This window comes from Pseudophryne corroboree, chromosome 1, assembly GCF_028390025.1.
Source record: "Pseudophryne corroboree isolate aPseCor3 chromosome 1, aPseCor3.hap2, whole genome shotgun sequence".
Classification (NCBI taxonomy): Eukaryota; Metazoa; Chordata; class Amphibia; order Anura; family Myobatrachidae; genus Pseudophryne; species Pseudophryne corroboree.
In genome coordinates this window covers 224,541,553-224,555,850 of record NC_086444.1, presented here as the reverse complement: position 1 = coordinate 224,555,850, position 14,298 = coordinate 224,541,553, and the positions used below count along the sequence as shown (strand labels likewise).

General features: G+C 35.9%; 1 protein-coding gene across 4 annotated transcripts in view; it reads right to left on the bottom strand.

The window, feature by feature from the left end:
• Positions 1 to 270: 270 nt before the first annotated feature.
• FER (FER tyrosine kinase) overlaps positions 271 to 14,298 on the bottom strand; it is a 634,526-nt gene continuing 620,498 nt past the window's right edge. For all 4 annotated transcript variants that reach the window (XM_063964096.1, XM_063964094.1, XM_063964097.1 and 1 more), the window contains 2 exons: positions 13,889 to 14,011; positions 271 to 10,835 (listed from right to left, as the gene is read on the bottom strand). In XM_063964096.1, coding sequence (XP_063820166.1) covers positions 10,693 to 10,835; positions 13,889 to 14,011 — 266 coding nt within the window. In that variant the 3' untranslated portion in view covers positions 271 to 10,692. The remainder of the gene's footprint in view (positions 10,836 to 13,888; positions 14,012 to 14,298) is intronic.

Genomic DNA, 14,298 nt, shown 5'->3' with positions numbered 1-14,298 from the left:
GCTCTCGTTTGTTTGCTATGCTATCTTCTGCATGCAGGCACCCGGCGTAGTATTGTAGCTTTAATAGGAGAGCCGAACCTCTTGTTGTATGTATGTATGTATGTATATATATATATATATATATATATATAGAGAGAGAGAGAGAGAGAGAGAGAGAGAGACAGAGAGCGAGAGCGAAAGATAAAATTACATGCCAGAATGAATAAAAACTTACACTTCTAATATTAAATAAAACACAGTTTGCGCAAAAAAAAAACAAAAAACACATGAAACGATAGAAATAGGAGACATTTATTTGAATACAACATGAGAATTGTAGACACATTTAGTGGTCCATTTTAACAAAACAGGTGTATCTATAAAACACTTTCACCAAAGGGGGAGGAATAAAACCACACACAATATAAAGATACATGTTAGTATAAGCATTATACTGTAAAAACTATTTTATGCAAATAAAATAAACAGTTAAAATGCAGATTTAAGTCTAAGCTGTAGAAAAACCTGTACTTGCTGCTTCATGCTGTTTATGCTGGCAGCTGAATTCATTTACATTTATATATTATTTAATGGTGTTTTGTCACATGATATCTGGAAGAAGCACCTATTTCCAGTGTAATAGCATGTATCTGGCTTAAAATATATTATATTTAACAAATTCATAAAGAATTCTAGAAAACAACACAAACAAGGTATAAAAAGGTGCTCTTTAAACACATATAAAAGGCAGTTCTAATTTTGGCACCAAAAAAGTTCTATATACTGTATATATTTTGGAAATCAAGATATTATAATTTAAGAAACTGTGTGTACAATAAACAGGAAAACAAAAAACTACACAGGAAAAAATGCTATGCCCCCAACATTTATTGACATAATATTATGTGCAGCCCTGTGATGCAAAGTGAATTTTATGTTAATTTAATTTCAAATCTATTTGATATTTAACATTCTAGAGAGAAATATAATAAAAGATATTTTAAAAGAATGCACCTTTTGGTATTTCACCTCAGGGCTGTATTGGATGGTGAATTATTCAGGACCAAACAAAAAAATGTTATGACATTTCATGCTAACTTTTTTGCATTCTACAATTCAACACCTTATAGTAGCTTGGGATGTTATGAGGTAAGTGATTATCCTTGCTGATTTTATTCCTTAATTTTAGATATATAATAACAGCACCATATTATGTATTTTTTAGGTCATTGAGGCTTCCATATTAATCAATGTGTTATGAAAGGAGCAAGTCCTATATGTTTTCTATAATCATGACAAGATTTTATACCGTTTTGTATTTACTTTTATTTATTGTACAACAATATATCTTGCAATTACTTCCAAAATTATTTAAAGTAACGGAATGCGGTTATGTGACCAGCGGTCACAATACGGACGCCAGGATCCCAAACCCTCATTATCCCGTCGGTCAGCATACCGACCAACCAGGCCAACCAACAGGGACTATTCCCTATATTGTTTAATAAAACCTGTGGGGAGCGCAGCGAACAGAGCCCACTCTGTGGTGAGCGCAGCGAGCCCTTAAAGGGATTCATTGCGCTCGTTCCCCCCTCCCCCCAGCCACCTGACAGGACCCCGGTGTTGGTATGGTGACACAAACCCAGCCCATAGTAATTTTTTTTTTTTTTAAAAGCCTCAAAAACCATGTTTGTTGCCCTACCAACATGACTCTCAGACCTAAAAAGGATACATACTGTACATTTATTGTCATAAAGCAGCAAAATATCTAGTTAAAATGTGAAGTGCAAAAGCCTAATTTCATACAAAGTTGTGCGCCACATTTTATTACTGTATCTGTGTATGTACTGTTACATCTGGTTTCGTATAGTAATGTTCATTTTGTCTTGCACAGACTGGCTACAAATTGATCCTCGAGGTAAATGAGAAAATGTGTCTGAATATTAATTTCATCTAGTTATTGTTACTTCTATTTAAGTCATTCTAATGATCAAATTACAAACATTTCTTCAATTGTTGTTAAATAATTTTGGAAGACTCCAAATCTCTTTTGGTTTCCAGAAAAACATACAGGTAAGGTTTGAAGTTTCTGTAGTAGGGATTAAATAATCTAGGTATACTGTATGTAAATTATCAGTCCCTAAAGAGAACATATGACTTTACCTGGTTTCCTTTATGTAGACCCCCCATTGATGCATGAGCAGCCTGATGGCCACACATTAGGCTGGTTTGGTCAGTAATCCAAAGTGGTGATAGAGGTAACTTACATGTTGCCTCTAATTCTTCATTTGGCAGGCTATTACCAGAGCCCATGTCCTGGCATAAAAATGTTTGCTAAATTAGAGTTAAAATAATTATATTTGTAAAGTATAGGACATAACATTAAAAATATTTTTTCTTGTGTGCACTCAGCTGCTCAACTATACAAAGAATAAAGTAGATATTTTAGTTAGGTTAAGACACCATTTATGAGACGTTCCAAGTTTCCATGTCATTAAGTATATTATTTCTGTAGAATTCTTATCTCCACTTTACTGTACTTCCAAATGTAATATTATATTTGGACATTTTGCACCGTAATAGATTGTAAATGTTACACTCTTATGTTTATATCCTTTGTGCCCACTCACTGTACATCTGCTGTTGCAGTACTGACCTTTGCAACACTGGCCATGTATTCTACGCAGCTAAAAACACAGTATTCAGACTTGAGTGAATCATTTTGAAAAAGTTACATTCAAAAAGATTGTTAAAGAGCAGACCAATATACTAAATATTAGTAACTTCTTTATATAACAGGTGGTATAAGCTAAAACATAGGTCTACAAACTCGGACCTCTTTACCCCACACAGTGCATGTTTGCAGGTCTCCTCACAGAATCACAAGTGAAATAATTAACTCCACCTGCGGACCTTTTAAAATGTGTCCGTGAGTAATTAATACACCTGTGCACGTGCTGGGTAACCTACAAAACATGCACTGTGCGGGGTAATGAGGACCGAGTTTGCAGACCTATGAGCTAAAAAAAAACATGTCAAATCTTAAAATATCATCAAAAAGATAAGCAGGCTTTCGAAATAAATGTGACACATCTAAAAAGCGAAGCAAATTTATATATATATTTTTTTTCAGTTTAGTAAATACTTTAGTTTGATGAGCCTTTGACTGCTTTCACAATTTGCCATAATTTAGAGCTTAATATTTTATTTCTCAGGGTAAATAAAGAGACATATTTTATTAAATGAATGCTTGTCACAATAGTTGATACAGAATTTTCAAATGAAGAAATCATTCATCTCACATAAAAGATTTTCTGGGGAAAAATACTCTATTCGTGTCTAATTTTTGTGATGTTCATTCATCTTTAAGAGGCAATGTTCACTACGTCAGTTAATGGACTGTTTTATAAAAATAAAAGGGAAAGAATCCATAAAGCTTTAGACTTGATGAGCACTACACATTATGTCCTTACCCACCTCATTACATTGTTTAGTAGTGCCTCACAGTAAATGCATAAGAGTGATATTTGGTGATCTTGTGTATGGTTTTTGTAATGTACTGAACAAAATGTTTAGTATTCAAAATAACAAAAAAGATAAAAAATGTTTCCTTCTTAAAAATAAATGAATTACAGGCTATAAAACCATTGTGCGAATACAGATTAAATAAACAAAATTCCATCATTTTTGTACAGAATCATTTTTTCAAGAACTACAAGAAACAAATATTGGATATTTTTGTAAATGTATATGAATTCCCTCATGTTGCCCAGTAGTGTGTCCATTATGGATTTATTTACCACAGCTTCTTAAAGTACAGTGAAAAACATGAGCCCTGTATTGCCAGGGGCACGCAGAGTATATCAGAGGGTGGGGTAGAAAAGTTCTTTCACTCAAATACTTGAATTATTTTTGAGCCTGGGTAATGATGCCATTTTGTTACGGGTAACAATTAGCGGAGGGAAAAAAAAACCTTAATACTTTTAAATTTTTTGCCAAAGAATCATACTTGCTATATCAGCAAAGTCAAATACTGAAACACGCTTCTTCTTAAATTGTAATGTGAAGAAATCCCACACAGTAAAACAGCACCTACAAAACTTTGGAGGATGCATCAAATTGTGTCATAATGAATCAGTCTTCTCCATATTTAAACTTCAAAAATGCTTATAAATAAACAGCATAATCAAGCTAATGTGCTCCTCTAAATATCTAACAGTTAAAGCCACTAATTTGTGATAAGACAGACATGATTGATTGTATACACTTACATTATTTATATCTTTCTGGATTAACATTACTTCCTACTGTTTAAGGTCAGGTGCATTTACTAAAAATCTATTTTTGGCTGGACAGATCAGGATTTTTTATTTTTTTTAAAAGGTATCTGGGAAAAACTGGGAAACTATTCTGAGACCATTTATAATAATACTAATAATGATGATAATAATATAATAAAAACCCAGAAAAGCAAAAGCAAAAAAGGGAAAACATGCAAAGCAATATTCAAACTGACTATATTGTGTTACTGTCTTAAAGCATTTATTCCAGGATATAAACTGCACAATAAAAAACATATCCAGACGTCTACATTTTTGTATTGTAGTGAAAGTACAAAAAAACAAATATAAAATATTTTACACCATGGAGACAACAGTATTTTGTGCTTACAGATAGTGTCAAATTAAGGAAATTGACCAAACAAAACAGAAGTGTAAATTACGAACTATGGTATTGTGACCTTGAAATTCCAAGTGGTATCAGTTCAGAAATATAATCTCTTAATCCTCCCTTTCCACTAAATAATTTATTTTACTGTGTTGGAGCAAGGCTGCATTACGGTGCAATTTCTTAATCTGTCATAGCTCTGCAAGAAGTGCACCAACAACACCAACTTAGTAGACATTCAGTTCTAGAAGAGCATGGTGTGTATTATCTGTGTGGCGATATGTCATGGCCTTGTAGCTTGATACTGCCGGGCAATGGAAGCCGTGACATATGAGCACACTGGGGGTCATTAAGCAAAGTGTGACATGCTGGAAATCATAAACCAGCCAATGGCTTTTTCAAACTAGCTTAGTAATATTGTACATTTTTAATGGTTAACGTATACTTGACTATTCTTTGGGACCCAGAGGGACGGTCCAAGGGACAAGTGCATGAGGGTGCATCATCATATTCCTCCCCTGCAGTGTGAGTCTTCTGAATATTTGAGTAGACAAGTATGGGGTAAATGGCACATAGGCGATGCAGTTAAAATGCCGGCTGTCAGGATCCCAGCGTTCAAAAGACAGACGATGGAATCCCGACAGCCGGTGAAATCCCGACACACAAAATCCCTACCGCAGCCTGGTATACCCTCTCGGTTGGTGGTCCACGTCACCAACCAAGTGGGAATAGAACCGAATAGCCCGCAGCATGGCGAGCGAATCGAGCCAGCGAGGGCACTCGCTTGCAGAGATTCCGGCAGATGTGATGCTGTTGTCGGTATATTGACAGCCAGCATCCCTACTGCAGGTATATCATACTGAACCCGCACATAGTATAGTCCTACAGTAAAATTATAGCAAACAATTACCACCATAAGGAAGGTCTTAGCATGCAACTCCAGAATGCACCGGACAGTTCAATATGTACAAAAATCTTGACAATGCTCACCACCAGAATGTATGTGCATCCCAGGAGCAAGTTAGTCTTTTTTGTCTGTTATCACTTTGTCACATTTCTGGTTCTTTACTCTTCCATGGCACACAGCAGCCTTGTCACTGAACTATGTTACTGTAGTGTTAGCACTGTAGCAGATTATCACTCTAGAACACAGGTTCTCAAACTCGGTCCTCAGGACCCCACACGGTGCATGTTTTGCAGGTCTCCTCACAGAATTACAAGTGACATAATTAGCTCCACCCGTGGACCTTTTAAAATGTGTCAGTGAGTAATTAATACACCTGTGCACTTGCTGGGATACCTGCAAAACATGCAGTGTGTGGGGTCCCGAGGACCGAGTTTGAGAACCACTTCTCTAGAAGAAATGTTTAATGAAGTAGAGAAGACAGACAATGGCAACGCTACAAAATGGTGATCTCTATAAGAAGGCATCACAGAAGCTAGGTCAAGTCCAATAACAAGATTTTTTTTTAGTAGATTCTACGCCTAATATACACAGTAAACAAATACAAAATGATAATAAAAAAAATGTTAGTCTGCCTCTAAAGAGGTGTTCCTATTTTGGGGTAAAGCGACATATAACGAAGCAATTAATATGTTTGGCAGTAGTCAAGTGCTAATTTTTAATGATAATCAAGAAGCAATGGTGGTGGCAGGTAGACATGGAATTTTAGGTTTTGTTTTTTTCTTGATGCGCAACTAAAAAACAGAGTAAAAAGGGCTGTAAATACTTACAGATCTGTTTTTTTACCATGTTGAATCAATCATACGAAATGTAGATGATCTTTGCACTGATACTGTATTCAAGTCAGCTGTTACATTGGGAAGTTTAGAAAAAAAAACCCAAAGTTTTCAAAAACAAAGTTGCCCCATTAGTTTAAGTAAAATGTAAAAACGGCATTAATGCATTATTTCAAATAAACGTACAAGAAAACACAACTTCTGACATGTTACTATGTTGAGAGATAAGTATAGTGGTACAATCATCTTTTGTCTGAGGTCACTTTATATAGTGCTAATCTGGGCAGTTATTAGTGTTTAAAAAGAAGATGTTAACGGAAGTTATAACTGTTCTAGGCACTTTGTAGATCCAGTTATGGCAAAGTTACAAATACATATACAGTAGACTAACAGTTTGGAAGGGGTTCGGTATTAATCCCCGGCGGACGGCATGCCGGACGTCAGTATACAGACAGCGGCATCCTGGCCACCAGTATGCCGAGCGCTCGAAAGCCCCTAGCAAGCACAGGTTATATTTTCCCTCTATGCATGTCTTGGACACCCAAAGAGGGAGAATAGCCTGTGGCGCTAGTATTCTGGTGGCAGGCTTTCACCACGAGTCGGGATTCTGAAGTCGGCATTGTGACCGCCGGGATCCCGACTATCGGCATTGTAACCGCTTCCCGTTTGGAAGATAGCGTACATCATACAAGACTGCAAGTGAAAGGGAAAGATCGCATGAAACACATGCTAATAAAGTAGATATAGATAAGCAATTAAACTGACAATTAAAAGCATTCAAAGTTCATTTTATGCACTTATTTCTAAATGGTGAGTTTAACAATACAAAGTACAGTATACAAGGGTATGTAGATAAACCAAACTCCAATCGGTTGTGCATTATACATTTATTGCACTGATACCTTTTTACTTTGCCTTTAGATTAACAATGATTTCAACATTTTCCAGGTTTGTGTTCTATTATTACACACTTTATAACAAGCCTATTGTATTATTAAGGGCAATCTAATTATTTTGCTTAGCAAGTTGACAAAAATGCAAAGAATACTTCTGTAATGATGCAGCTTCAGATAAAACAAAGCACGCCATATAGGAGGTATTGTGGAGAGAAAGAGGCAAGCTACGTATATGTACCATTATAAATATACATGTTTAAAGTAAACCTATCCAGAAAACATTTTGCACACCAACATGCTAGCTGCTGGTTCTAATTGCTATTTACTATTATATTTGTCTATCACTCCCTAATACTAATCCAGGATTACGTGAATAAGAATGATACAGATTTAATAGATGGTACAGTAAAAATTTTTTAAATGGCACAAATGAACGTTTTTCTTTCTATATAAAAATTTACAAATTGTCCGGCACGCAACCTAGTCTATTCTTTTGAAAACCAGAAAAAAAATAAAAATAAAGTGGCATGGCGCTTCTCTACATTGCATCACTGGAGGGGAAGTGGAAGAATGCGTGACAGCCTTATATAAGGATAAATTATCTGCAGACTCAGGGGGAGATGTACTAAGCAGTGATAAAAGTGGAGAAGTTGCCTATGGCAACCAATCAGCAATTAACGCAATATTTATAATTTGCATACTATAAAAGTATACATAGCAGCTGATTGGTTGTCATGGGCAACTGCTCCACTTTTATCACTGCTTAGTACATGTCCCCCGAAAGACTGCTGGATGCCTCCACACATCACAACAAGCATGAATGGCAATGCTGATTTACAATCGGGGTGGCTGCTACTGAGAATATAACGTTTATATAATAAATTTTCTCATATATAAGAACCACGTGGTTTGACTTTACACTTTGTGAGCAGCATTAAACACTTTTATTATACAGACACCACACTTGGAACTAAACTACTGCTTTGCCATTCCAGGGACCTGGTTATCAAGTTCATGAACAAGTGGGAAAACATGTCTACAGTGAAAGAAATAAAATACCGGAGAGTAGCAGAGTACGCAAGGGAGGATCTGACATAGCTCCTCCTCTGCATCAAGTATGGCACCCATATATTTAATAAGCCCCCCCCCCCCCGATTTCCATTCCAGATACAAATGCCACAGATGAATCTGCTTCTGCTGAGTAAGGAAGAACAGAAATCCTATTATATTTAGTTGCTGCCAGTTACCTTAAATATAATGTAATTTTTTTTCAGATTATCATAGAATTAATGCACAGTTCTAGTCCTATATTGAGCTGATCACAATCTTGCATTAAAACACTGGTTGAATGGAGAATGAGCTGTATACACAATATACTGTATTTGTTTTACATGCAAGATCATGACTGGGCAGTTTATTACCTCTACAAGAAGAATGTGTTATAGGCAGGGATGTACACGTGTTTTTTTTCTTTTCTATATTTAACCTCATTAAGAATATAAAAAAAAAACACTGTCATACATAGTTTTGTGTTACATTCATGAAGGGCTAACACTAACTTTTTACCTAAAGAACTGCAACTAGCAACCATAACAGGCAACACCACCAAAAAAAACTCAACAAAAAACATTTATGCTGATTTGGACCTCCTTGGTACTCCACATAGAAACACATTGGTTGACGTTTGGCAGATATGACGAGCATTGTTTTCTCTATACATTAGTGTCTACTTCTCTCTCTAAATCAAATAGAAAGTGATCTACTATAAACTACATCATCTCTTTGTGTAAAAGATGTAAGTATCCCAGCTAGTAGTATGAGTATAAAAAGGGAATTTAGCAGAATATCTTTAAACATGACTTAAGTTAATGTATGTACCAAATGGCAACAGCAAATTGAGGTTGTTACATATAAGGCTGGTCCTACAGAGTACATTGTGTTTGATGCAGCTAATCATAGAATTTTCTTTTGCTGCTACTTCATATGCAATGGCTGCTACTTCATATGCAATTAGTTTAATTTATGAGAAAAAAAGTTCTAATTTAGTCAGTTGCTGCTCTTTTATGGATGATAGAAATAATGTAAAAAATATTATACTGAATGATCTCACTATTAATAAGTAGACATTTTTGTTCAAACTCCTAAAACAATTTTTGCATAACATTGTTAAATTAATTAAATGCTTTAGTGAAAATATGGTGCAAAATACTTTACACCCAACAGGATTTTTAATAAAGAGTGCAAAAAAAATATATAATTAAACAATGTAACTTTGCACCACATTAGCAGTAAAGACTATTTATTAAATAAGGGCCCAGATTTATCAAGCCTTGGAGAGTGATAAATTGCACGGTGATAACGTACCAACCAACCAGCTCCTAACTGCCATGTCACAGGCTGTTTGAAAAATGACAGTAGGGAGCTGATTGGCTGGTACTTTATCACTCCCCAAGGCCTGATAAATCTGGGCCAATGTCTGCCCAGCAAAGCTATCACTAAGATAAATTTTAGTATGTTGCGTAAAATTAAATATAATTAGATATAACTGAACTTTGCTATATGAACATTTGTGATACTTATCGAATGGTTATCATGGTCCCATTAATATATAGATACAGCAACTACGGAAAATCACCATAACAGAACAATATGTTTGTAAAAAATAATAATAATAATAATAATAATAATAATAAACCTTATCCTTTTTATAACATGAGCAGTAACTGCAAAGTTCAAAACTATTTAATTTTACGCATTATATAATAAAAATTATATTTCTGTAACAATTCTTAATTACACTTTTTCTTCAGGTCTATACTAGAGCTTTAAGGCAAACTAAAACTTTGCAGTCAACAAAAAAAGTGCTTAAGGAAACTAAGATTTTTAGGGATATTTGGCCACAGCTGTGTGATTACACTACCTATGAATGAGGAAGCACTCTGCTGTCTTAAAGCTAAAAAGTAAAAAAACAAAAGCAAATATAGCTTCACAAAGTATCTAACCTAAATAAATCCACAAATACAGGTCAATGTGCTGATTAATAATAGTTGTTACAAGTTTAAAGACATTGAGACATATTGATGTGTACTTATGTTTACATAGGGAAACACCATTATAACATGAATGGCTTTCCTTTAAGTGTGATTTAAACAGAGCTTGGAGGATACAAACAGGCATGTTTTACGGTTAGGTACAGTTTCTGTGCATCACAGCTTTATATTAATGGCAGGTTCGTGGACAAATTAATATTCTACTTTTTTGGCGGGGCCTATGAAGATGAAAATAAAAAGGCACATGCATCTTCACAAAATATGAAAATGATCGCAGTATTTAAAAAAATGCAGTTTGCTTAACAAATATGCCAAACAGAACTACTTTGCTACAAAAGTGTCCATCAGTGTGTTAAATACTATGTCATTTTCTTTTTGATTGAAGAAAGCTCTTTCTGCATCTCACTAAACTTTGGACGATTCTCTGGTTTATAATCCCAACACCGTTGCATTATTTTAAACACTTCCTCTGGACACTTCTGTGGAACAGACATACGGTAACCTGCAAAAGATTAGGAAACACACTAAACCTCTCCATTTTATGTGCGGTTTATGGTAAATACAGTGCAAATTCTTAGGAAACACAATTGTAAATGTTTAAATGAATTCCACATGCCAGTGTACATAGAAATGTTCTTAAAATATAACATATCAACAAGCTTACTTTTCCGCTTATCGACTTTTTAAAGCTGGTCTCTCAGACACACATACAGATGTGTCCGTTTACTTTGTTACTGCGAGAGGCTGCATACTGTGGCAATGAAGCAATGCATAGCGTAGCCTCCCACAGAGACAGTGCCCCCATTGTCTGCTACGCATTTCCCGCTACCTGTGCTAGATACCTCATATCGGCTTGCTCTATAAATGGGTAGCAAGAGCAACGTTGCCCGCTACGTTTATATGCTATGCCATGATTTAAAGCCCGCGATACAGCAATGTAAAAGGACAATGACGGTCCTTATCCTAATAGACATACATATATATATATATATATATATATATATATTATGTATACATACACATATACATGCAATGCAGCAGCCTTTTTGGGGGTGAGGACAGGTAAAAGAAGCAAAGACAAAATTACACACCAGAATTATGATGGGGCGGGACTCCTGATTGTAGCCAGGCAAGGGGGGGGGGGGGGGGGAGTTTCTTGATACTTAGGAACCCCCTCCCCCATGTGCACAACTTAAATGAATGCATCCTGGATGAATATTTGGTTACTAACCCAGAATGGTATTTTACCAAAGCATCCAATCGTATTGTGATCACTGTCGTATTCCTTGTGGGGTTGCTCTCTCACACATACACTGTATCAATCTGTATTTTCTTTTTATAAGAGACACCTCATATATCATATTCCATTATTTGCTATGATATATTTTATTTAATGTTCATCAGTCTGATAATTCCTGTATACCTAATACACTATATTCTTTCCTCATCTAACTTGCTTTATTAGTGTTACATATTTTTAATAATAAAATAATTATTAATAATAAATAAAAATGCAAAAAAAGATGGGATAAGCAGAGCATACCAAAGAAAATGTTTTTTTTATTTCATAGTGAAATTTTCTTTAAACAGATCTCGCTTTTACACATTACACTAGTGGTTCCCATAATAGGTCCTCAATGAACCTTTAGGCTGGGTACACACTGACAGATATATTGGCCAATCAGTTGGTTGTCCAATATATCTTTTGCTGATCTGCAGGTGTGTACAAGCAATATGTCTGTGAAAGACGTCTTTCACAGATATATTGCATCTGCTGTGCAACACAGCAGATGACCAATATATCTGCAGATATATTAGTGCATCTTTCAGTGTGTATGAACAATCCCCATCTGCATATATAGCTGCAGATAGATTGAACAGCAGATATATCTTTAAGATATATTGGCGCATCTTTCTGTGTGTATGAACAACCACCATCTGCAGATATATCTGCAGATCGATTGAACTGCAGATATATCTGCCAGTGTGTACCCAGCAGTCCAGGTTTTACCCTTGCAGAGTAAACATAGAGCTTTCTCAGCATGTCTGGGCTAGAAGCAAAAGTAGCCATTATTTACCCTGTGTGCAAAAGCAATAAATGTATGTGTACCCCTTGCATTGCAACATTGATTATCCAGGTGCAAAGTAACTTGCTTAAATGCAATGCTCCCTACACAGATATAGCGCCATTATCTGAATCAACTTGTGTTTTATCATATTTCTTACAATTTTGTATATAATAATGATACATATACTTCAAGAACTGAGTGTTCACTTACTGCCTGATATATCCCACCCCCTGACAGGTGCCATTGTAATAAGATAATCAATGTTATTCACTTCACATGTCAGTGGTTTTAATGTTAAGGATAATCTGCACTTTTAGCTCTCATAAAGCAATTTTCTTTTCATGTGCAAGAGCCATTTAACATAGATTATTTTTACTGCAAAATTAAAACTATGGCTTGCTGTAAAACAGTACTAACAAGAATATTATACTGCAGCAATAGCTGGCTTGCTATAAACCATACCTCCCAACATGACCGTCTCCAGGAGGGACAGAATGCTCTGCTCCTGGACTTTTCTCTTACTTTATGATTGACATCACCTGTGCTGTAAAACCTTTGTTATCCATTAACCTGTTCAACACAGGTGTCTGCAATCATAAATGAAGAGGGAAGTCCAGAAGCAGAGCATTGTGTCCCTCCTGGAGAGGGTCATGTTGGGAGGTATGCTATAAACTGCTGTAAAGACCATATGATAGGTCAAAGGACAAAAGTGCAGCATAGCCAAACAACTGGATTTATGCTTAGGGGTGTTCAGAATTACAAAACATTTATTATGTGCAAAGTCTCGGTGTTGTCTTACATAGTGGCTTGACACGTAAACATCAGGTATCCTCAAAACCTAATTTCTTCATCTGAGGAAACTATCCAGAATCAAACACTTTATTCCCCTGAAAGGACTGCCTAAAGTCAAACATGCAATTGTATCATCACGCCTAGACTACTGCAAAGCTCTCTACCTGGGTCTCCCAGCAAAAGAATTTCACCACTTGCATCTGGTACAAAATGCAGCTGCCAGGCCCTATTCCAGTCACATAACACCCATTTTCAACTCCCTTCACTGGCTGCCTGGTGAATCCATTTTAAGACTGGCTTACTGACTTTTAAAGTCCTACATGACCAAGGTGCCCAAATCAGCTTCTGATTCCATACTGGCCCACTCGATTACTGCGATCTGTAGATGGAGGACTATTAGCATTACCTAGAATCTCACTGAAATCAACTGAGGGGGGGGGGGTTTAGCTTTGCGGCTCCGACTCTATGGAACTTGCTGCCCCGCACTGCAGAATCCTTGAAAAACATACTCAAGACTTACCTGTTCACTAATTTCCCTTAAGTTCCTACAATAATACATCCCAATTGCATAGTTGCCTTTCTGTTAAGTTTATTTTTATGCTGTAAATGTAAAACAATTTGAGTCCTGCTGGGAGAGAAGTGCTATATAAATATTATTATTATATCCTTCAATAGATGTGTCTTTATTTTTTACCCTTTTCTACTTGTTCCCGAGCTTGTTGATTGGTCATTCCTGGGTAAGGGCACACCCCGAGGCTGAAGGTTTCCCAGAGGAGAATACCAAAGCTCCACACATCGCTCTCAGAACTGTATCGGCCTGCGGATGGGAGAGCAGAATGTACATTTACTGTATTATACAGAGCTGTTCTATCAAAGAAATGTAAATGATCTTTGTGATCATGCATTCTGTTACCACACAATAAAAGTTTATTTCTGTAAAAAAAATAAAAAAAAATAACAAGGATTCGTACAAGTTCTAAGACAAGCAATAAAACATACATTATGCACTGTACATATTTAACTACTATACAAATAATTCCTCGTGGAGCTCCGTACTCAGCAATGTGCAGCTGCTAAAAAGAAAGATCTGAAGAGTATGTGGCA